Here is a 23,642-nt window from a genome sequence, read left to right as displayed (position 1 = left end):
ATATAAACAAGTAAAAAGAATTACTTTTGCCACTTACTCTTACAGCTACTTTATTGCAGAAAGTTCAGAATCCTTTGATAAGCTTAGATAAAATAATGGAGTTCAGAACTTTGGTGACTAATTCCTTTTAGGCCAGAAGAAGGTTTTTCCACAAATTATTTCGATGATAATATCTGGCCCCTAAAAGTCCTGAATAGCATTATTTCAGCAGAAACATGCCAGACAACTCAGGCACTAGGAGGTACATAGCACCTACATTTTTTTAAAGAGCATTTTAGGTTGCAGAAGAGTGAAGAACTTTGAGATTTTTTAATATGTGGTAATACTTAACAAAGGATATGAACAACAAATTCTAAGCCTTTTATTGAGGGGAGGGGGAGGTTTACCATTGCTTCTATTATAAATGTAATGTACTTTGCCAGTTAACGAAATTAGAATTATAAATGCTCAAGAATTAAAAGGAAGTAAAATGCTGGTGCTAATGTTTTCCTAGTGTTTCTGTTTACCATTATCTATGTGCAGGACGTTAATATACCTACACTCACACTGTTCTTTTATGCGTTCATTCATTCATGATGCAGACTCTTAAGGTTCTTCAAGTTCAGTTCTAGGGGTTAAATTAATATAGGTACAATAAGATTTCCCTACAGGATTTTACCCAAAAAAGCATTCACTTTCTCCAAAGCAGTTCCTAAAAAGTGTTTGACACTACATTATTCCATAATGGTTCTCTGAAAAATTGTTCAGTAAACGGATTTAAATTTGGAACTTCATGATGTATTTGAGGATATTAAAAACGCTGAGAACTCCCAAAATTTACTTAACATGCAACCCTGTTCATGCATCTACACCCCACCCTCCATCTGGATCTATGTTCCACATAACATAGTTTGGGAAACACTACTTTATGAGGTAGATCAGTCTTAGATAATGTCCTGTTCTGACATGCCACAGGAAGTCAGTTTGTTCTATTTTTCCAATAAAGAGTGTTACTTCGGGTTTATCAGCCCCACAGTAACATAGAAACCGTGGACCAGCCTGAACCCCACAGGCCTACACCTTCCAGCAGTTGCCACAACTGACAGTACAACTTCAGAAACAATTTCATTCTCAGGGAAATTATGACTATATAATGATTACACAAGCAACTCACAGTAACAGTCTTTTCTTTATGTTAAAGTATTTTCACCATGTATATGAAATGATATATGCTGAAAACTCTGCCTTGGATGCACTCTGGTTTAAATATAATAAATATTTAATTACTGTCTTTTCTATGTGACAGGTTTTTTTTCTTAAGAACTTACTATTAGAGCAATGTTGTTAGCATTGTATTATTGAAAAATAGAGGGAAGTATTTCTCTACCAAAGTAGAGTAGTAGCTAGACATTCTTGACAGAACGGAGTCTTTCAGAATATTCATTGTTGGCAAGTTGTTTTGTTTCCTGTTTTGAGATAGTTATTTTTTCCAGGGTTGCTTTACTAATAATGCCACTTCTACATACATGAAACCTGTGATGTCATAACATCTTCTTTTCTAAAAAAAAATAACTGTTCACTGACTTGGTTCATAAACATTCAGAAAGCATATGTTAGAATAAGTTAGTTGGACTTTATGCATAGATATATTTCTGATGAGAAAAATATTTTGGTTTGCCCTCATGTGTTTTATTATAATGAAATTTGAGTTGATATCGGCCAAATAGTTAACATAATTAACCTGGATAATTTGGGGCTTTTTTGTTTTCTGGTGTTGTTTTATTTTGTTATTTTCTTTAGTTTGTTGGCTAAGTAATACCAAATATCACCATTTGCCTTTGTAAATGTCTTCTTTCACATATTAGCATATTGCCTTCTGTTTGTAGTACACATATACTTTTAAGCCACTTTCCCTGGGGCATGGGCATGAGCGTGAGTAATCATAATATATAGATTTTTAATTATTTAATTTTAATAATGTCAAACTAATTTGTTTACATATAATATAATATTATTTGAAGTTTTCCTAATATATCTTTTTGCATTAACTGAGCACTTAGTGTATTTATTAATAGTTATTAATAAAATTTTAGTTTCATCCAAATATTTCAGCCCAGCAGGATCTGTACTTTGTCTGTTAAGATAAACATATTAAAGAGGGAATTGTGGCATAAGAATTTAATTCAGTTAAACAATATAAAGTTTCTGTCTGCATAAGGTATTGGGTTAAGTGTGAGAATGCCCAAGTACTTAGCTCTATTACTTTGATCATTTATTTATTGGTGACATAAGGGCAAGTCCATTTAACTTTTTTTACAGAAGGTTGTAACATTTACTGTTTATGAGATTTTAAGCAATGACAAGTAAAATTTTAAGAAGCAACTGTGGTACTTCACTTTTAAAACACTGTACGTTTTGCTGGAAAGATTTGTACCCTCACTTTAAAACAAACAAAAAGCCTACAACCAAAAGCAAGTTTGGAAGGGTTTGGAAATATATACAAAAACTGGTAAATTGATAGTGAATATGCAAAGAATCAACTTTGCATTACTCTTAAATTCCTAATTTAAAGAGAAAATTGCTTGGCATTAAAATGAAGAGATATAGAGAAAATCTTCTGAATAGAAAGGAATAGCATTATAAAACATTTCAATGTGATGCTTTCATTTTTGACCATAGAAGTTATGGGAAAGAAAGCAAATATAGAGTGGCAGAGGAAGATAATTTAAGACCTTTTCTAGGATTATAGACATTCATAGGTTCAGATCATTTCAGTTCAACAAATATGCAATGTTTGTCTGCTCTTTGCTGAAGAATTTAAAGGCAATACCAAAAGAAAGCCTACACTAGGTTATTAATTTTAGGAATGGCTAAGGAGTTATGAAAATTACAGGAATTTGTGAATGCTAAAGCTTTGCCATTTAAGCAGAATTGGAGAAGAGGGAAGAGATTAGGCAGTGACTAATAATGGTTGAAAATTCTCTTTACTCCAAATTCTGTATTTTTCTGAGGCCCAACTCAGGATTCATTCTCTCCATTAATCCTTGTTAGGTTAACATATCCCAGAGTAGTAGTTTATTTTGATTTTCTTTAAAATACTCATTTTGCCAAAAATTATATTCTAAATATTTAATGTGTATGTTGTTTCTTAAACTAAATTTTAAGCTTTAAAGAAGATTATTATTTTCTCTATTTGGATATATATTGAAATGCTTTGCTTTTATAATTCTAGGTACAATATTAGCACATAAATGCTGTTAAATGAATGGATGAGTAACAGAATCATCAATACAAACATAGAGGAAAATTAGAAACATTCAGGGCAGATGGTCTTCTTACCTATTTGGGTAATGATTCTTCATAAACAATGAATTTTCTCATGTCAATCAGGTTATAATTTAGGAATTTTAGAAATGAATGAGTTTTCAAAGGGACTTAACTGTTTTATATCAAGGACTTAGAAAAGTTAGTGTTATGGGGGTAGAGAAAAGGATTGGAAAAGACAATCAAAATTCCATATAATGCCCACTTAGACTTAAAAATAGAATGCTTTAAATTTCTTCATGAAGGAAAAAATATTTTTATTTCTCTCTATCCTAGCACCATCCATGACCTGTAGTAGATGGTAAAAAGCTGGGACTTTTTTTCTAATTGATTTAAGAATTAGTAGGAATTAAAGAAAAGTTATGCATATGTAGTCCTTATGTGAATAAATAATGCTTTGTATTTGAACTCCTTAATAATACATCATTGGATTCACCCAACATCCCATTAGGTGGACCAGTGTTGTTTATGTTCCTTTTGTGATAGGGAAACAGATGCTCAGAGAGTAATCTACTCTCTGGGGTCAGGAGCTCCTAAACAAGCTAATGCCAATTTTTTTTTTTCAATTGTACTACCTATGGCAACTTTGCCTCTTGCCTAACTAGGTTACCATGATAAATTCTTCATGGGTTTCTGATTTGTCACTTTTAAAATTCTAGAATGAGTCTAACTTTTCTCTTAAGTTTCATTCTAACTCTAAAAACTTATCCATTAGTTGAATAAAATTATATAAATTCAATAAAAACATGAATCCTAAATTTGAATTGGAATTACTATTATGAACTTCTGATGTTTTTCTTTAAAAAAAATACATATTTCTAAGCTTCAGTCACTGAAAAATCCTAGAAGGAGAATGATAGATCATTCCTAGTACCCAGACTATGATCTCTAGTACCATTTCTCATTAAAGGAACCAAGGATCCTCAGAGTAATGACTAATTTTTGATTTCTGGGACAACAAATAAACAAGATGAACTTACAACATCTTGACATACTAGAAGGCAAGAAAGCTACTGAAGACTACTAGGGACATATCAAAACAAAAACAAAAACCCTCAGGAGCCAGCCTAATGAGTTCCCACTGCACAAAGATTGACATTTTGAACAACAATAAGATAGTAATTGCAGTGCATTGAAGCACATTGAACATGTTTAAATCCACCAGTTCATAATGATACTTAAAAAAATAGAGGGTGCTCATTGATCACCTTTACAGTATGCTAGGGAACAAATGCATTATTTTAACATCTTTTTTTTTTTTTTTTTTTTTTTTTTTTTTTTTTTTTTTTGTGGTACGCGGGCCTCTCACTGTTGTGGCCTCTCCTGTTGTGGAGCACAGGCTCTGGACGCACAGGCTCAGCAGCCATGGCTCACGGGCCCAGCCACTCTGTGGCATGTGGGATCTTCCCGGACCGGGGCACGAACCCGTGTCCCCTGCATCGGCAGGTGGACTCTCAACCACTGCGCTACCAGCGAAGCCCCAAATGCATTATTTTAAAAGCATGGAAATTAGATAGCATTTATTCCAGCCTTTCCTATATGAACTGTACCTCATGGTAATCAAATGATTGATAACTGGAAGTTCCTCTTTATAGATTTGTTTCTGCCTGGAAATGAAGGGATGTAGAATTAGATTATCATTTTTTAATCTTAAATATAAATAATGATCATCAATGGCTCCTAATAGCTAAAAAGAGAGACACCCAAACTTTATATGCCTCTTGATTGAAGTATACACTACTACCTATGCAGTGTTTTTACCAGAAATTGAATCTGAATCTGAACTCACCTCCAGACCCACTTTACAAGAATACAGGGAACAGAAGAACATGACACCATGGGAATGTAGCGAACAAAAGTCAGAATGTGGGCAACTCTTTGGTATAGTTCTTTAGCAAACAAATTACAAGGAATAAAGGAGAAAAAATAAATTTAGGAGAATTAGGACACATAACAAACCTCAAAGTGTGGGCTCTATTTGAATTGCGGCTCTTCCAAAAAAATCTTTTAAAAATTATGGGATAATGGCATAGTGGGTATAAGATGATATTAAAGAATTATTGTTAATATTTTTATGTGATATAGTATTTTGATTACATTTTTATATTTTATTTATAGACATATATTTAAATACTTATAGATGAAATTTTATAATGTGTAGGATTTGATTCAAAATACTCTATTATTTGGGGCTGGGGGAGGTTATAAATGAAATACAGTTGGCCATGAGCTGATAATTGTTGCAACTGAATGATGTGGTTTATTATGCTAGTCTTTATTTAAAACATTTCATAATAAAATGTTAAATATATTTTATTATTTGGGAAGATTTTGTGTTCATATTTGGTTATCTAATGATCTGTTGCAACACAGTATATTGCTGTATTTTAAAACAAAATTAATTCTTTTTAAACAGGGCGCATATGGTCCATATTCCCCTGATGAGTGCATATCTTTGCCTGTTTACACAAGTGCTGAAAGGGATCGTGTGGTGATCAATATCGACATTCCATGTGGGGGCAGCCAAGATCAGTGGATTCAGTGTGGAGCAGCTCTATTTCTCAAAAATCAGTAGAACCTAATGACAATAAAAGCTGTCTTAGCCAAAAGAAACATTTATTATTTAAGCTTTAAATAAAATATGTGGTCAGTCCACATTTGAAGTGTTAGTTCAAAATATTAGCATGTAGTTGTCCTGTGTTGTTTATCTCACTGTGTTTTTATTTTAATGGGTAATGACAGCACCCTGTACCTTTTAAAGTAATAACTTAATGGAGTCAATGTTAAAATAGCATATTCCCTATATAATATTAAGTATTTCTGTGAGACAGTTCACTTTTCCAGTGGCTCAAAAATTTAATGTTTTAGCTAAGAGTTTTTAAATAGTGTATTTAAGGAATCAGTAATAAATATTTTGGCTATTATTTCTGTATCATCATTTATTTAATAAAATATAAGATATTATTAACGTTTCAGTCTTCCATGGTTTTATATATATACATATATGTATATATATAATGTCTTTAAACGTTGAAGGAAGTATTATATTTTAGTTAAAATATACAGCATCTCAAAGTAATGCAAAAGAAATGGGAAATAATAGCACAGAAACCAGGATAAGAATTTTACAAATAGAATAATTAAATGATGAAAAGGTTATAATTTCTCATGGGTATGGCTTTCCCATGTGTTTCTATGAAACCGTAAAATTCTACAATGGCTGAAAGCTTAAATAAACAGATAGAAAAGGGAAAAGCAGGGAGGAGTATTCAGGGGAGGTGTTTGTGGGCCATGTCTGGAAATGTCACACATCATTTATGTTTATATTCCATTAGAGAGAACTTAATCACATGACTACACCTAATTTCTAGGGTGGTGGGAAATAGAGTCTAGCTGGGTGCTCATAGAAGGGAAGATTGGAGAGGCTAGCTAGCTCTCCTTGCCACATCCCCATGCAAAGGAGAAAGCTCATTTCTCAAATGCCTCCAGGACAAAGGCATAAAATGACTGAAAACTAGTAAAGACGCGTATGGCCTTTAATTGGTCTTCTGACTCCAAACCTTGTGCTTGTGAATTATAATACTTACAGAAAATAACATGATCCAGACATTAGCCAGATCCCAGTAATACAAGGATGAATAACATACTGTCTCTGCTCTTGAGAGATTTAAGAGCTGATAGAACAGTGAAAGGTAAAAATAATATCACTGTAAATTCTGTGATATTAATATTGCTATACAAGCTTTTCTTTTGGTTACTATTTTTAATTGAGTATATAATACATAAAAAGAAAATATATAGAGAGAAAAGAATTACAGTACAGTGAAATCCATTATATGGCACACCAGCAAAGGGCTATAGAATTCCAGAGGATGGTGTAACTAATTCTACTTGCTATATGTGTTGTTTAATCTAAGCTTGGCTAATTAACTTTTTCTTTCTTTCTCTTTCTTTCTTTTTCTTCTTTTTTTTTTTTCTTGGAAAAGTTACTTTGAAAATATGTTACAAAGGGTAACAAACACATTTATTGGTCTTCCAAAATGAACAAATATTAACATGCTGTGGTGTTTACTTTAGATTTTTTCAAGAAATTTTAAAATAATTTCAAAACCAGTTGAAGCCCTTCATGTTCCCCTCTGCAGCCCCATTTTCATCTTTACCATTTCAGAGACACCCACTAAGATGTATTTGTTGTGTACACAGGCCATTAGTATTATGGCAAAATGTTTGACCAAAAACAATATAGGAGAGGTTTTTTTCAATCAGTGGGAACTCCAAGGAAACTACCTAAAACTTCAGAAGAACACACTATCTGAGATTCTCAATCAGTAGAAGTAACAAACAATAGTTTTAGATTCCCAGGGCCCACAGATGGTGGAATGGCCCAATCAGGACAGGGATTTTCAAAATAAAAACCCCAGCAAAACAAGAATAGAAGGGAACTTATTTTCATGGATGGTGGATATCTAGGAACTAAAACCTATAACAAAGATCATTTTTAATGGGGAAACAGAAGCATTCTCTGCTTATCACTTCCATTCAACATTGTTTAGAGATCCTAACCATCACAGAATGACAAGAAAAACAAAAGCAAAAGCAAATAAGAGAAAAATATGTTCAGGAGGAAGACATTAGTACTCCCTCCTTCCCTCCCTCCCATAAGCCCTTTGTTCATCTTTAATTTTTGCAATCTTTAACACATGCACCTACAAAAATAAAAGTTTAAGAGCAGAAATTGTGAGCTTAACTGTGTTAAGCATTTGTCCAGAATTCTTTGGAGGTTTTATTTTTTATTCTGAGACTTTCTGCTGTAACTTCTTATTATTTTTTTTTTTTTTGCGGTACGCGGGCCTCTCACTGTTGTGGCCTCTCCCGTTGCGGAGCACAGGCTCTGGACGCGCAGGCTCAGTGGCCATGGCTCACGGGCCTAGCCACTCTGCTGCATGTGGGATCTTCCCGGAACGGGGCACGAACCCGTGTCCCCTGCATCGACAGGTGGACCCTCAACCACTGCGCCACCAGGGAAGCCCTCTTCTGTAACTTCTGAAAGAGAGGTGGAGACTGATGTAAGAAAACAGAAATGACAAAATCACTCCAGACACTTGAAACAGCTTTTTCCATTTGACTTCCATTCACTCATTTCCATTTGTCAAAATAAAGTATGGATGAGTTATCACTTCCCACCTATCTCCTAAGAAAAGCGTGAGTACAAAGGAGTCCGACCAGTAAGGCAACTCCAGAGCACATCCAGGGCAAGACTGCGGTGAGCCCTGGGGACACACAGGAAAAATAGACAATGAAGTATATTAGACCCAAAATCATCCATCTTATCCCTTGCTTTTGGCCCTCTTACACATTAAGAATCTTGAGAGCAGCATGTGTACTTTTCATGCTTTTATTTCTGGTATTTGTTTACATTGGAGCTCAATAGATATTTGTTGAATCAATAACTAAAACTGCTTTCAGATGACTTAATCATTGGATTTGTCTCCAAATTATTTTAGATTGTTCCCAAAGTCAAACCCACACTCAAAGAATGCGTATTTCCCATTATTAAGGATAGTTGAAGACTATCCAAAGGTCCTTAAGGAAATCTGAAAGAGAAGTTCCAAAAATATCAGAACAAGGGTAGCCTCATTTTTCCTATGTGATAATCATGAAGAAGACAACTACTTTGGATGTGTAGTCTTAAATCAAAATTTTTTGGAAATGAAAAGGATGATAGAGACTTGCTGGAGTTTTGTTTATGTTGTTTTACTTTTGCTTTGTAGTCCTACCTTCCTAAATGCTTTACTGTTCCTGTGAACTTGAGATTTTCAACTTAACATTGCAGCTAGGAGGAAAATTAATTATCAAAGTCTCATGAGTGAGGTGGATTTTATGATGGACATTAGAGAATCTATGTTGTAAGGAGTAGAGGTAAACCTGTCAGGGTCCAAAAGCTCAAACTAGTTCTCCTCCTCAGTTTATCTGAAGCCCTTCCAAATGTTAATACTGCAAATCTCTCACTGAAAAAATGAACATTCTCAAATAGTTAAATCATTGGTAGAAACACAGGAAAAATAAACCCAAGCTGAGGAAAAAAAAAAGCCTGTTGAGAATAAATGTCTCTACCTGTGTTAGTATTTTCCATACATGTAGACATAACAATCAGCATTTTCTTTTTTTAAAAAAAGAAAAGGGAAAAACAAGTGTCAACCAAAGTGCCGTGTTGTAAGTCTCATTACTTCTGATTATTCTATGCCTAATCTATTCTTACCCCCTCCTTTCCAGTTCCTAAGAACCATTTCAAAAGCGATTAAATCAATAGAAACTTAATAATGTAAAAGCAGAGAGAGGAAGGTAGATGGACAGATGACCTTTGATATCTCCTTGTTTTAGAAGTGGACTAGTTATTGGTTAGCAAAGTAAGGGTAAAGAACAAAACATAAAGTTCGTGTTTTATGGAAAGCTCACAAGGCAATGAAGATACCAATTTAAACCACACAAAAAATAATGGAATCAGATCATAGCCTAAATATAAATTTTGAATATTTATTAAAGTCAATGACACCCATGTGATTTGGAAGCTAGCTTTATTTCTATTTGAAATAACAAATGGTTATTCAAATAGGAATTTATTTGAACAGATCTAGTTCTGCTGTAGTAGTTATATCCTTAGCAATGCTGCAGCTGCTAACTGGTTTGTAATTTTAAGCACAACTCTTTTCACATTAGAAACTGCTACTTATCATTCTCCCCTATTGCCATGATAATACAATGCTTAACTTGGTACTCTGAATAAAAACTACAATTCCTCGTTTCCCTCATATTCAAGTATAGCCGTGTGACTCACTTCTGGCCAAAAGATTGTGAACGCAAATATATGGCAGCTTCCAGGAGCCCTCCTTATAGGACATGATCAGTATGTCATTTTTCCTCTTCATCTCTTCCTCTCTTCTGCCTGGCACAGGGACACTACCATCTTGAGACGTGTTTATGGCCACAAAGGGCAGAGCAACAACATGGAAGGAACCTGGTTCTCTTATTGGAGCATAGATGCCGCCCCTGAACCATTTAACTCTGACTTCATTTACTTCATTTATACAAGAGAGATTACAAGCCCTAGATGGGATATAAAAAAGCCACTTGGCCAGTGGTATAGACAACTAGAACAGGACTGACTGCCCTCAGACAGTCCCTCCAAAGACAAGGACTAGACTCAGATATTCAAACTGAACTGAGAACCTTGAGCTGGAATCACTTAAACCTGTCATCTCCAACTGAGGCAGGTCCCACCTGGGTGGGCAACAGCTGTAAACAAAACTGTTTTTCCAGAGACACCAGGGGTACCTTTGGGACTGCACTCCTTATGTGGAATTCAGGCATTAACCTGCCTCTCTCTCAAAAGCACTTGTACCTTTGACCACTTTTTGGGTGGCCACAGGAGAGCTGCAAGTATATAAAGAAGCACCACCAGTAGGTCATTTATTCCTCAGACAATTGCAGCCCTTTTTCCAAAATGAGTCTACCTTTGGTTACTTGGTGTAGGATAACTGCTTCATTATATATGCTCCTTGTGGACAGTTTTCCCTGTAAGGGGAATCATCCAATTAAATAAGGTGGTAGGAACTGTGTTCTTGACTTCAGCTGTAGTGATCAATGACATCATCTCAGCCCTAGAAGGCATTCAGATCAGCCTCAACTCACCGTCCAATGGTGGTTTATCTCTGGAAAAAATTCTATTTGGTTATTAATTAGATGATAATTAAAAAAGAAATGCTTGTAATGGTAGTAAAAAAGATATAAAATATACAGTGTAATTTTTTAAAGATGTTTTTGAAGACCATTTTTAAAGTCTTTTTTACAATACTGCTTCTTTTATATGTTTTGGCTTTTTGGCCACAAAGCATGTGGGATCCTAGCTCCCCAGCCAGAGATCAAACCCACACCCCCTGCATTGGAAGGCAAAGTCTCAACCACTGGACCGCCAGGGAAGTCCCCAGTGTAATTTAATGTGTAAATATATATATATGGCATATCTCTGATTTAAGAGAGAGATATTTAAAAATATTAAATGATGATTATCTCTGAGTAGAATGATGAATGATAGGTAATTTTTGCTTTACACTGGGTATATTTTTACATTTTTCAAATGTCCTGAGAATGTATTACTTTCATAATTAAAGCAAAATACTAAATTTTTAATTAAAGGAAATAAGAAATAAAAATGTAAACTTGAAGAAAACAATGTGTAACGTTAGCTTTTCATATTCTGAGATAATTCCTTTCAGAATCCCTTTATCTGCAAGCTTTCTAGTCTATTTATAGTATGTATTATTATAGAACTTAATTTACTCAACTCTTTATAATCTCAAGGGTTCATTGGGATTTGTATATAATTGGTATTTGATTAAATTATTTTAGATCAAAAACAAAGATGGCATTTCTACCTTGGCATATAGCTGCAATCAGATATATATGTAATTTTAAAGTTTAATATCTGTAATAATGAGAGAAGTGGTGAGTCAAGGTAAAGTTTAACTGAAGTCAATTTAAAGGCTTATATTTAATTACAGAGTGGCAAGAGCCCTGGATGTGGAATTAGGACACCAGGCTTCCAGTCTTAAGCTGACCCCATCATGTTTGCCAGGGTATCATCTGATCCCTCTGAGCTTAGGTTTCTTCATCTATGAGATGTGGATCACTATTCCCATTTCAAAGTGTGATTTGAAGAGCAAATGAAATGTCATGTGATAACATTGTATGAACTAGTATAAATTTAAATTTAAGGTATTGTTATGTCATGTTGAGACTGGATGTGAATTTAAATGCTAAGATAAATTATATCACAGTTTCATATAAAACATTAATTCACTACTTAGAAATAACAAGCTGAGAATGATCTGATTGTAATATTCTCAAGTTTTACACTATCTGGTTTATTTGTTATTATGTTTCCAGTGTTAAAAGTCCATTTTGTTTTCACAAGATGAATCACAGTTTAATCAGAACACTGTCATTTGTAGTATTTTGTCCAAAACCAACAGTCTGTATATGACCAATGTATAATAACAATAATAACTAAGGCTTAGATAGCACTGATTACATGCTAGGCACTGCTCCAAGTGATTGATAGATGATAGAAAAATAGATAGATAGATAATTATATTCATTTATTTGTTTATGATGTCCATTTTACTAATGAGAAAACTAAGGCCAGGTTGGGTGACTTGCTCAGCTAATAAACTGGTAAACTAGCAAGGGAGAAAACTCACACTTTAGCTCTCCCTCCCCTCAAGGAAAGAACAAAGTCAGCAAAGCTGAATTCTCTGGCAAATATCAGTTTGGAACTGAGTTTGTTAAAAGGAGGGAGCAGGGCTATTTCAGCACCACATGTTGGTCAGTTCTTTATCTTGACAAATATTTGCTGCAGCAGAGTTTCTGGCAAAAAGATGAAATGAATTGATAGCACCAGTCAAAATAGGTGTTACATTACATATTTTCACTAAAAAGTCACCTCCAGAAAACTTAGGAAGAGAATATGGGAGGGAAAATGCTTTGAATTGTGAACTCAACTCTCAGAACTATCAACTTCCTTTGCTCCAAATACTGAGTGTCCTCTGCATGCACAGTACTATTCGAGGGGCCTTAAGGGCTTTCTGACACCGTCTCCTTCATGATATCAGAGCAATAATAAAATCAAGACCATTCTTTTATTTTTCTTATAAAGAAAACTGTGAAATATGTCAAACACAGATATATGTAGCATACATACACAGTATAAAGAATAATAGAACGAGCACCTGTACTAACACACAGCTTAAGAGAAAGAACATTTACTAACACCACTTAACCTCCTTGATATGTTTCCATAGTTTTTCTCAATATGAATGAATCCCTAAACCACATTTTATATTTCTGCTTAACTTGACAAATATTTGCTTTTAACTTTTGACCCCATGCGTGGTTAGGTCATTCAAGATAGCTATTCTCTTGCTCTCTGTACATCCCCTGCTCGACCAGTGCCTGCTTCATTCACATGACTACCCAGTCCTCTTAATTATGGGGCTTAATTAATCCCTGGTACCTGCTGAGCCCACCTGAGGTCAATTGCCGCTATTAATGGTAGACTCCTCCCCCGAGTAGCAAAGACTCCTGCCACATCCTGCCCACCGTCTGCCATCCACAATGGGGTGTTGCTCCAAGACCCTTCTGCTTCAGCCATATAAGATCTCTTGTCCAATAAACTGTTGATGTCTCTGTTGCTGTCTCTGGGCTCTTTCTTTCAGTCTCAAGGCTGGGCAACTACAAGGCTTGCAGGCCTGTGGGGTGCAGCCCAGCATCCCATAATTTTTATATGGTTTTAATTTTTATGTAAATGGCATTTATTTTGTGACCTTTGTTTTTTCAGTATGAATGTGTGAATTGACCAAAATTTACGTATCCAGTCTCTTCTTGAGGAACATTTTAATAGTTATTTTTTTTTACTACTACAAATTACATTGCTGTAAACATTCTTAGTAAGTCTCCTGATGTGTATTTATAAGACTTCCTTTAGGGTATCTACCTAGTAGGGGAATGACTGAGTTTCCAGTAGGAAAACTATCAACTTAATAAGATAATACCAAGTAATTTTCCAAGTGATTAAATGACTTAATATATATAAAGCACTTGAAAGAGTACCTAGCACTAGTTTTATTATAATCATAATTATGAAGGTGATTGAACCAATTTACAGTCCCATCAGCAGTGTATATGAGTTCTTGTCATTCTGCATCCTTATTCAGTACTTAACATTTCTGCATCTCTAGTAGATTTGAAATGGTATAACATGCTAGTTTTAATTTGCATTTCCCTATTTACAAATAAAGTTAAGCAAATTTTCTTATGTTTATTGTCCATTCATGACTTTTCTTCTGTGAAGTGCTGTTTTCATCTTCTGCCCAATTTTTCCTATTGAGTTATCTTTTCTTATGTTTTATTTTGATGAATAAAAGTTTTTTACTGGACTGCAGTAGAATTTTTCAGCCTCTTGTCTGGTTTGTTTTCCCATAACAAGGTCATTAAAATGACAACTTATTTTCCTTACAGTTTAAAGTTCTGCATTTTGTTACTAGAATGACCTCGAACAGTAACTTTAAGTCAGGTAAAGCCATGTGCAAATCCAAAATTCAGCTGCATGTCTTTTTTGATATCTGTGACAGTTACATAATCCTAAGAAAATGAGTCCATTAATTTCTGTTAACACAAAATGAGCTCTAGGCAGGATGTTGATTGCTGGGCAGGAGGTTCATGCAAACACACTGTGGATGTTTTACATGGATAGGCTTTGGGGGAAGATGTCTGGTGCAGGGTTTTAAAGCCAAAATCATAAATTGCTTTAGGCTCAAATTAGGCTTAGAATAAAGGGATATGTCTAGAATGTACAGTGAAATAACAGGCTTTGCATAATCATAAATTTGCTAACAGTCTGTTTTGCTACTAATTCTAGTCACTCTTCTGAGAAATGATTGCTTGATTTCTTGACCACCAGCTATTTTGCCAAGTCTCACATATACCTAGGTGTCTGTAGATGCTTTTTGTTAAGTACATGATTTGTCAATTCAAAGGTCTTTTTGTTGTTATCAATAGAACATATATTTGCATATTTTAGGAGTCCACCAATCTCAACTGGTCATCATAATTAGATAGGAAATTTACGTGTCTTACGATATCAAATGTCTTTAGAGTTGTACTGAAAATACATGTAACTATCTAAGAGCCAAAGAAATGAAAAACCCAATCATGTCCAAAAGTTGAACTGCAGATTTGTGAGTAGATAGTAAAGCAGGTAATATGTATAACTTACATTCATGAGCAAGGGCTTCCTGTATAAAAGTTAAATTTTGAAGCCCATGATATAGTGACAATAAAAAAAGTTCTCAGTATGACAACAAAAGCAATGAGAGGAACTTTCTAGTTGCTGATAGTCCAGGATTTCACAGAAAGCAAAACTGTTGTGGAAAGTTGCTCTCCATAGGTGCTTGCCCAGAAAGCTGTAGGAAACAGGAGGTACAATCTCCAGCCAGGAGAAGAGTGGGGACAGGAGGACCTGGCAAATTTGGTGATGGTCACATGCCCCTACATCCCCATCTTCACATCTCTCTTTTTATTCCTCACCCCAAGGCTTCCTTTCACATCTTCTTTTCCATGGGTTTCCTTTCCATGTGAACTCAGGCTGTACCTGGGGCCCTGGAATTGGATGGCCCAAGCCCAAACTAGGGGCACAGGAAAGAAGGAGAAAGAGATTAGTCATCTTTTCCTAAGAGCAAATAGGTCCTGTGCCAGCTCACTTCTTTAGGGCAATGTCTCCAAGCAGGGCAAATAGGACACTTAATTACATGTGACAGAAGCAAAATAATCTTACATGAGGCTGAATAGAACGGCTCTTTAAGGAGAGACTCTCAGAGCCTCAAAAATTAATTTTGAAGGTCAGATAGTCATTGATAATAATAGTAAGGGTCAGATATGTACAATGCTGCATCATTTGCAAAGTGATTTTGCATACATTAACACAACCCTGTGAGGACTGCAGGCCAGTTATTAGAATCTTAGACTTTTGTAGGTTAACAGCTTGTTCAAACTCAGGACCCAAAAGTTCTACCTCTAAAATCAACTTAAAATATTTCTATCTCACTCTTTCACCCACTGGGAAAGACCCATTGTCTAGTTCCATCATACTTTTATTCCTATGGATGAACAGAACAGATTCTGATTCCCTTGCTAGGAACCTTCCTTCTGCGAGCTCTGTTTTCTGAGAATTGGTCTAGCAACAGATATTTTGCTGAGACTGTGGATGTAGGACCTCATGGGAAGAAGAGATTAAAGTCAACCCTTGGAAAACTCAGGGCTGAATTGGCAGAAACTATTCAATAGATAGACCATTTAATGTGCTAACTTTAAGCCTTGTCTCAAAGGTGTGTGGTGTGTGTGTGTGTGTGTGTGTGTTTATCTATAAATAAGCTGCTCTCTGAGGACTTACTCTTCAATTTTTCAGCCCCCTAGCCCAGTGGTCCCCAAACTTTTTGGCAACAGGGACCAGTTTTGTGGAAGACAATTTTTCCATGGATGAGGGGGGGATGGTTCAGGGGTAATGTGAATGATGGGGAGTGAAGGGGAGCGGCAGATGAAGCTTCGCTTGCTCACCTGCTGCTCACCTCCTACCATGTGGCCCGGTTCCTAACAGGCCACGGACTGCTTTCGGTCTGTGGCCCGGAGGTTGAGGACCCCTGCCCTAGCCCCTTCACTTTCCCTTTACTGACAGAGGTCTTTCTGTTCAGAAAAGTTTCTCCATACATCTTAGCATCTCTGGCATAGACATATATGGCTTAATTCCAGCCCTGATTGGCCAGATGTAAAAACAAAAAGATTGAAGAAGAGAATGAAGTGGAAGGCAAAGAATCGTGTTAGGATTGCTTTGTCTACAGAAAAGCCACCTCAAGTTCATTCGACGTGGGTGGTGCTGATATATGGGATTGCTGAGTAGATCTGGGATGACAGTTGTGCCTCAGAATGATATTTGTCCTCAGGGTAGGACATAGCCTATGAATGCGGTGGCTATGACTATAAGTAGTAGGATAATTCCAATGTTTCATGTTTCCTGAAAGGCGTAAGATCCATAGTATAGACCTTGTCCTACATGGGCATAAAGGCAGATAAAAAATATGGAAGCTCCTTTTGTGTGTATATATCGAATGATTCAGCCATAATTGACATCTCAGCAGATGTGTGTTACTGATGAGAAGGCAGTTGTTGTGTCTGGTGTGTAGTGTATTGCTAGGAATAGACCTGTTAGGATTTGTAGGATTAGACAGATGCTTAATAAGGAGCCAAAAGTTCATCATGATGAGATGTTTGATGGAGTATGGAGGTCAATGAATGTGTTGTTGAGGATTTTTATTAGTGGGTGGGTTTTTCGGATGTTGGTCATTGGTATTCTTGTAGTTGAATGACAACAATTTTTCATGTCATTGGTCATGGTTGAAGTCCATGTGAGAATAATGATGACATATACTGTATTTATTTTAAGTATTATTTTTGTGATTAGTTTTGTGGGGGTTTCTTCAAAACCTTCACCTATTTATGGGGGTCTAGGGTTGATTGTGGGTGGTGGTGTTGGGTGTGGGATTGTGTTAAATTTTGGTGGTTCACTTCTGGGTCTAATGGTATTTTTGATCTATTTAGGGGAGATATTGGTTGTGTTTGGTTATACAACGGCTATAGCCACTGAACAATATCCTGAGATTTGGGTTTCTAATAAGGTTGTATTAGGGACATTTCTTTTAGGGTTGGTAGTAGAGTTTTTAATGGTATTTTATATTTTGAAGGATGAGGTTGTGGAAATTATGTTTAAGTTTAATGGACTGGGGGATTGGGTTATTTACAATACTGATGATTCTGGGTTTTTTAGTGAGGAGGCTATGGGGATTGTGGCATTATACAGCTATGGTACTTGGTTGGTGATTGTTACACGCTGGTCATTATTTATTGGTGTTGTGGTTATTATGGAGATTACTCGGGGTAATTAAGTAGGAGTATACTCAGGGTGATGGTAATGAGGAATGATAGAAAGTATAGTTTAATAAGGCCTTTTTGGTTTGAGACTAGTGTGAAGGATTTTAGTTGAATGAAGGCTGTAGTCTTTGGTAGGATATTTTCTAGTCAGATTAAGTCTAGTAAGGAGTTTGCTAATTTTTGGCTTATTGATAGGTTTAGATGGGGAGGTAAGCAGTATATGATGGTGGGGAAATATCCTAAGGGAGTGGAGAATTTAGAGGAGTTTGAGGGGTGAGTATATTTTAAGTTTTGTGTGTTAAGATTGATTTTGAATGCTAGCACGAAGCCCAGAGCTGTTACTGCAAGGGCAGTTAATTTTAAGTATAAAGGTATAGTTATTAGGGGGATGGTTGTTGGAGGAATGCCGTTGGAGATGAGGAAGCCAGCAAAAATACTTCTGATTAATAGGCGCTTGATGGAGTTAACTAAGAGTGGGTTGTTTTCATTGATAGGAGCTGAAGGAGAGAAGCAGGGTTGTCCTAGTAGTGCAAAGAAGATAATGCGAGTGCTATAGATGGCTGTGAGGGAGGTAGCTGTTAGAGTTATTAATAAGGCTTAGGAGTTGTTATAAGACGTGGTGGCAGTCTCGATAATTAGGTCTTTAGAGTAAAACCCGGTGAGGAAATGTATTCCTGTTAGTACTAGACATCCAATGATAAGGGCTGTTGCAGTGAAGGGTAAGGTCTTGAATAAGCCTCCTATTTTTTGAATGTCCTGCTTGTTGTTTAGGTTGTGAATAATGGATCCAGAGCATATGAATAATATGGCTTTAAAGAAAGTGTGTGTGCAAATATGTGAAAATGCTAGATGAGGTTGGTTGACACCAATTGTCACTATCATTAGACCTAATTGGCTTGAGGTAGAGAAGGTGATAATTTTTTTAATGTCGTTTTGGGTAAGAGCACATATGGCTATGAACAGGGTGGTAAGGGCTCCTAGGCAGAGCATTATTGTTTGAATGAGTTTGTTGTTTTCTGTTAAAGGGTAAAATCGGATAAGTAGGAAAATTCCCGCTACAACTATTGTGCTTGTGTGGAGTAGGGCCGAGACTGTGGTAGGACTTTCTATTGCTGAGGGGAGCCAGGGGTGAAGTCCAAATTGGGATGATTTCCCAGCTGCGGCTAGTTCAAGTCCTGTGAGAGCGAGGTTTAATGGGTATTTGTCGAGTATGAAAATTTGTTGCAGATCTCATGCATTTGTGTTAGATAAAAACCATGCCATTGATATAATGAATCCAACATCCCTAATTCAGTTATATAAGATTGCTTGAAGAGCAGCTGTGTTTGCATCTGCTCAACCATGTCATCATCCAATGAGCAGGAAAGCTATGATTCCAATACCCCTTCTCATCCAATAAAAAGTTGGAAGAGGTTGTTGGCTGTAACAAGGATTAGTATGGTGATGAGGAAGAGGAGTAAATACTTGAAGAATTTGTTGATACAAGGATCTGAGTGCATATATCATATTGAGAATTCTATAATGGATCATGTGATGAACAATGCCACCAGTATGAATATAATTGAGAAATAATCTATTTTGAAGCTAAGTGTCAATTTAAGGGTTTGGACAGTAATTCAGTGTCAGTGTGAAATGAATATTTCTTGGCCTGTGTGAAGGAATATTATTGTTGGGATTAGACTGGTAATGAAAGCACAGGAGACAGTATTTTTTATATATGATGGGTATTTATCATTTTTGTAGAAGTTTGTACTAGGTATAATGATTGGAATAATTAGCACTAGCAATGTGATTAGGGCAAAAGAAGAGAATAGGTTTATTACTTTTATTTGAAGTTGCACCAGTTTTTTGGTTCCTAAGACCAATGGATAACTACCATCCTTTAAACGTTTGAAAAAGCCACACTATTGTATGGGGGCATGAATTAGCAGTTCTTGCGATACTTTCTCGGTAAATAAGAAGTCTTAGTCTTCTGTTGCTAGATCCACAATCTAGTGTTTTTTTAAAACTATATTTACAGTATAGGGGACCCAAGATTATTTGGGGGTTTAGTGACAGGAGTAGAAGTGGAAGGATATTGGAGGGCTATAAGGGCGTGTTCTCATGTACAGGAGGGCATAATGTTATTGATATGGTGTGTATATTTGCTGTGTTGTGTTGTGATTAGTATATACATGGAGTGTAGGGCTGTAATTACAATATTGGCTCCTATTAGGATAATAGTGAGATTTGACCATGAGAAAGTTGATATAACTACGAACAGTTCTCCGATCAGATTAATGGTAAGGGGTAGGGCCAGGTTCGTTAGGCTTGCTAATAGTCATCAAGTGACTATTAGTGGGAGAAGAATTTACAGGCCTCGGGCTAAGATTATGGTTCGGCTATGGATTTGCTTGTAAATTGAGCTTGCTGGGCAAAATAATATAGACGACGTGAGGCCATGAGCAATTATTAGGGCGGTAGCCCCTATATAACTTCAAGGGGTTTGAATGAGGATAGCTGCAATAACTAGTGCTATATGGCTGACAGGAGTATGCGATGAGTGATTTTAGGTCTGTTTGACATAGACAAATAGAGCTAGTTATGATTATCCCTCATAAGGAAAGCATAAGGAAAGGGTATGCTATATACTCTGTTAGGGGATTAAGTATTGACGTGATCCATAGCATGCCGTAGCACCCGAGTTTTAGTACAGCTGCAAGGACTATGGAGCCTGTGATGGGAGCTTCTACGTGTGCTTTGGGTAGTCAAAGGTGGAGGCTGTAGAGGGACATTTTTACTATAAAAGCTATCATGCAGGCCAATCATATAAAGACGTTGGACCCAGAGTTGGATACTGGTTGGGTTCAATATTGAAGTACTAGGAAATTTAGGGAGCCCACGATGTTCTGTATATATGTTAATGCCACTAGTAATGGAAGTGACCCAGCTAATGTGTAGAATAGAAAGTAGAGTCCTGCATTAAGTCGTTCTGTTTGGTTATCCCAGCGGATAATGGTAATAAGGGTAGGGACTAGTGTGGCTTCAAATATAATGTAAAATAGGATTAGCTCTGTGGCAGTGAATGTTATGAGTAGAAGTATTTGCAACATGATTAATATTGTGATGTAAAAATTTTTTCAGATTAGTGGTTCTTTGAGTAAGTGGGATTGGCTAGCTATTAATATTAAGGGGAGGAGTCATATTGTTAGGATTAGTAATGATGTGGAGAGGGAATCCGAGAAGAATGTTAATGAGTAGTTGAGGTTCTTGTCGCTGAATTGGTTAAGAAGAAGTAGGCTTGTAAGGCTAATTAATAGGCTGTGGGTTGTGGAGTTAATTCAGATTATGTTGTTTGCTGATAGTCAAGTTAGAGGTATTAGTATGATTGTGGGAATAATAAATTTTAGCATTGGAGAAGGTTTTGAGGTTTTGTATGTAATTGGTCCCATATGTGTTTGATACTATTATTAATAGGGTTAATCCAAGAGCTGCTTCGCAGGCTGCAAATACCAGTAGGATGATTGGTATTATGCTGGCTAAGGTGAAATGTGAGTTTAAGATTGTCAGGGCTGCTAGGATAAATAGTGATAACATCATGCCCTCTAAGAAAAGTAGTGAGGATATTAGGTGGGACCAGTATATCAGTAAACTTATAAGGGATATAGTGAAAGCCATGATAATGTTTAGATGTACTAGGGACACTTGGTAGTTATGAATTTAACCATAATCTAATGGGTCGAAATCATTTGTTTTATTTTAAATTAAATACCATATTCAGCTCACTCCAACCCCTTTTGAGTTCATTCATAGGACAGGCTGATCGCTAATAATGAAATTAAAAATAAGGCTATGATAAGTATCATTTTTAGGTTGTTTGTTTGCGTTGCTCAGGGAAGGAGTAGTAGGAGGGCAATTTCTAGGTCGAAAAGAAGGAAGGTGATTGATACTAGGAAAAATTTTATAGAAAAGGGTAAGCGGGCAGATCCTATAGGGTCAAATCCGCACTCGTAGGGGCTTGTCTTTTCTGCATAGATGTTTAGTTGAGGAAGTCAGAAGGTGGTAAGTATGAGTAATGAGGCTTGTATTGTGTTTGTTAATAAGGTCAGTATTAGATTTATTGTTCTTTTTCAGGGTGTACCTAAACTAGCTGATTGGAAGTCAGTTGTACTAATTAATAAAAAAAGAACTATGAGCCTCATCAATAAATAGATATGTAAAGAAATAGTCATACAACATCGACAAAAGGTCAGTATCAAGCAGTAGCTTCGAAGTCGAAGTGGTGGCTGGATGTGAAGTGGAATTTTAGTTGACATAGGAAACTAACAATAAGAAAGGTAGATCCAATAATTACATGCAGTCCATGAAATCCTGTGGCTACGAAGAAAGTTGATCCATAGACTCCATCTGAGATTGTAAAAGGGGCTTCATAATACTCTGATGCTTGTAGTAGTGTAAAATAAATACCGAGAGCAATTGTAATGAAAAGGGCTTGGAGTATGTTTGCGATTTCCTTCTATAAGGCTATCATGGGCTCAGGTAATGGATACGCCAGAGGCTAATAGCACAGAAGTGTTGAGGAGTGGTACTTCTAAGGGGTTTGAGGGGTGAATGCCTGTTGGTGGTCAGCACACGCCTACTTCAGGAGTGGGGGTCAAGGCTTGAGTGGTAGAAGACTCAAAAAAGCCAGTAAAAAATAGGACTTCTGATACGATAAATAAGATTATTCTGTATCAAATTCCCTTTTGGATGGTTGGTGTGTGGTGGCCTTGGAAAGTGCTTTCTCGAAAGATGTCTCATCATCATTGATATATTGTTAGAATATTAGTTAATAAGCCCAGTATTAGTAGAACTATTGAGTTGAAGTGGAATCATATGATTAGGCCTGATGTGATGAGAAGTGCTGAAAGAGCTCCTGTGAGGGGTCAAGGACTAGGATTTACTATGTGATATGTGTGGGTTTGGTGGGTCACTATGTGTTGTCATGCAGGTATAAGCTTACTAAGAGGGTAAATACATAGGCTTGAATTATAGCGACAGCAAATTCGAGGATAGTGAGTAGGGCGAGAATGATAAATGTAATGAGAGCTGTGAATGTGCTGGTGCTTACTAGAACAAGGGTTGTCTCCCCAATTAGATGTATTAGTAAGTGGCCTGCCATAATGTTGGCTGTTAGTCGTATGGCCAGTGCTACTGGCTGGATGAATAGGCTAATAGTTTCGATAATTACTAGCATAGGGATGAGGAAAGTGGGTGTGCCTTGTGGTAAGAAGTGGCCTAGAGATGCTTTTGTTTAATTACAGAGGCCTGTAATGACGGCACCAGCTCATAGAGGGATAGCCATTCCTACATTTATTGAGAGCTGTGTGGTGGGTGTAAATGAGTGGAGAAATAGTCCGAGGAGATTGGTTGAGCCAATAAATAGAATGAACGATATAAGTGTTAGTGATCAGGTTTGTCCTCTGTGGTTATGAATACCTATTAGTTGTTTTGATGTGAGTTGAATTAATCACTGTTGAAGGGAGATTATGCAATTATTAATTAGTCATTTTGATGTTGGGAATAGAATGCTTGGGAATATAACGATCAGGATGACAACAGGGATGCCTATTATTACTGAGGTTATGAAAGGGGTAAATAGATTTTCGTTCATACTGTTTCTCAAGGGGCATATTGTTTTTGTATTTTAGTGAGTGTTGATTTTGGGTTGGGGTAGTAGATGTGCTTTGAGATTTTTAGTTGAAATATAATAAATAGTGTTAAAAATATAGATGAAATAGTAACAAATCATGTTGATATACCTAGTCGTGGCATGTCATCAAGGA

At 36.2% G+C, this 23,642-nt stretch overlaps 1 protein-coding gene across 2 annotated transcripts in view; it reads left to right on the top strand.

The window, feature by feature from the left end:
* The window catches only part of DYNC2H1 (dynein cytoplasmic 2 heavy chain 1), a 367,862-nt gene extending 361,984 nt beyond the window's left edge, over nt 1–5,878 (top strand). For both annotated transcript variants that reach the window (XM_065882515.1, XM_065882514.1), the window contains one exon: nt 5,720–5,878. In XM_065882515.1, coding sequence (XP_065738587.1) covers nt 5,720–5,878 — 159 coding nt within the window. The remainder of the gene's footprint in view (nt 1–5,719) is intronic.
* The last annotated feature ends 17,764 nt before the right edge of the window (nt 5,879–23,642 follow it).

The sequence above is a fragment of the Phocoena phocoena genome, chromosome 8 (assembly GCF_963924675.1).
Source record: "Phocoena phocoena chromosome 8, mPhoPho1.1, whole genome shotgun sequence".
NCBI lineage: Eukaryota > Metazoa > Chordata > Mammalia > Artiodactyla > Phocoenidae > Phocoena > Phocoena phocoena.
Note: the sequence above shows the minus strand (reverse complement) of the source record. Positions and strands in the feature narration are given on the sequence as shown.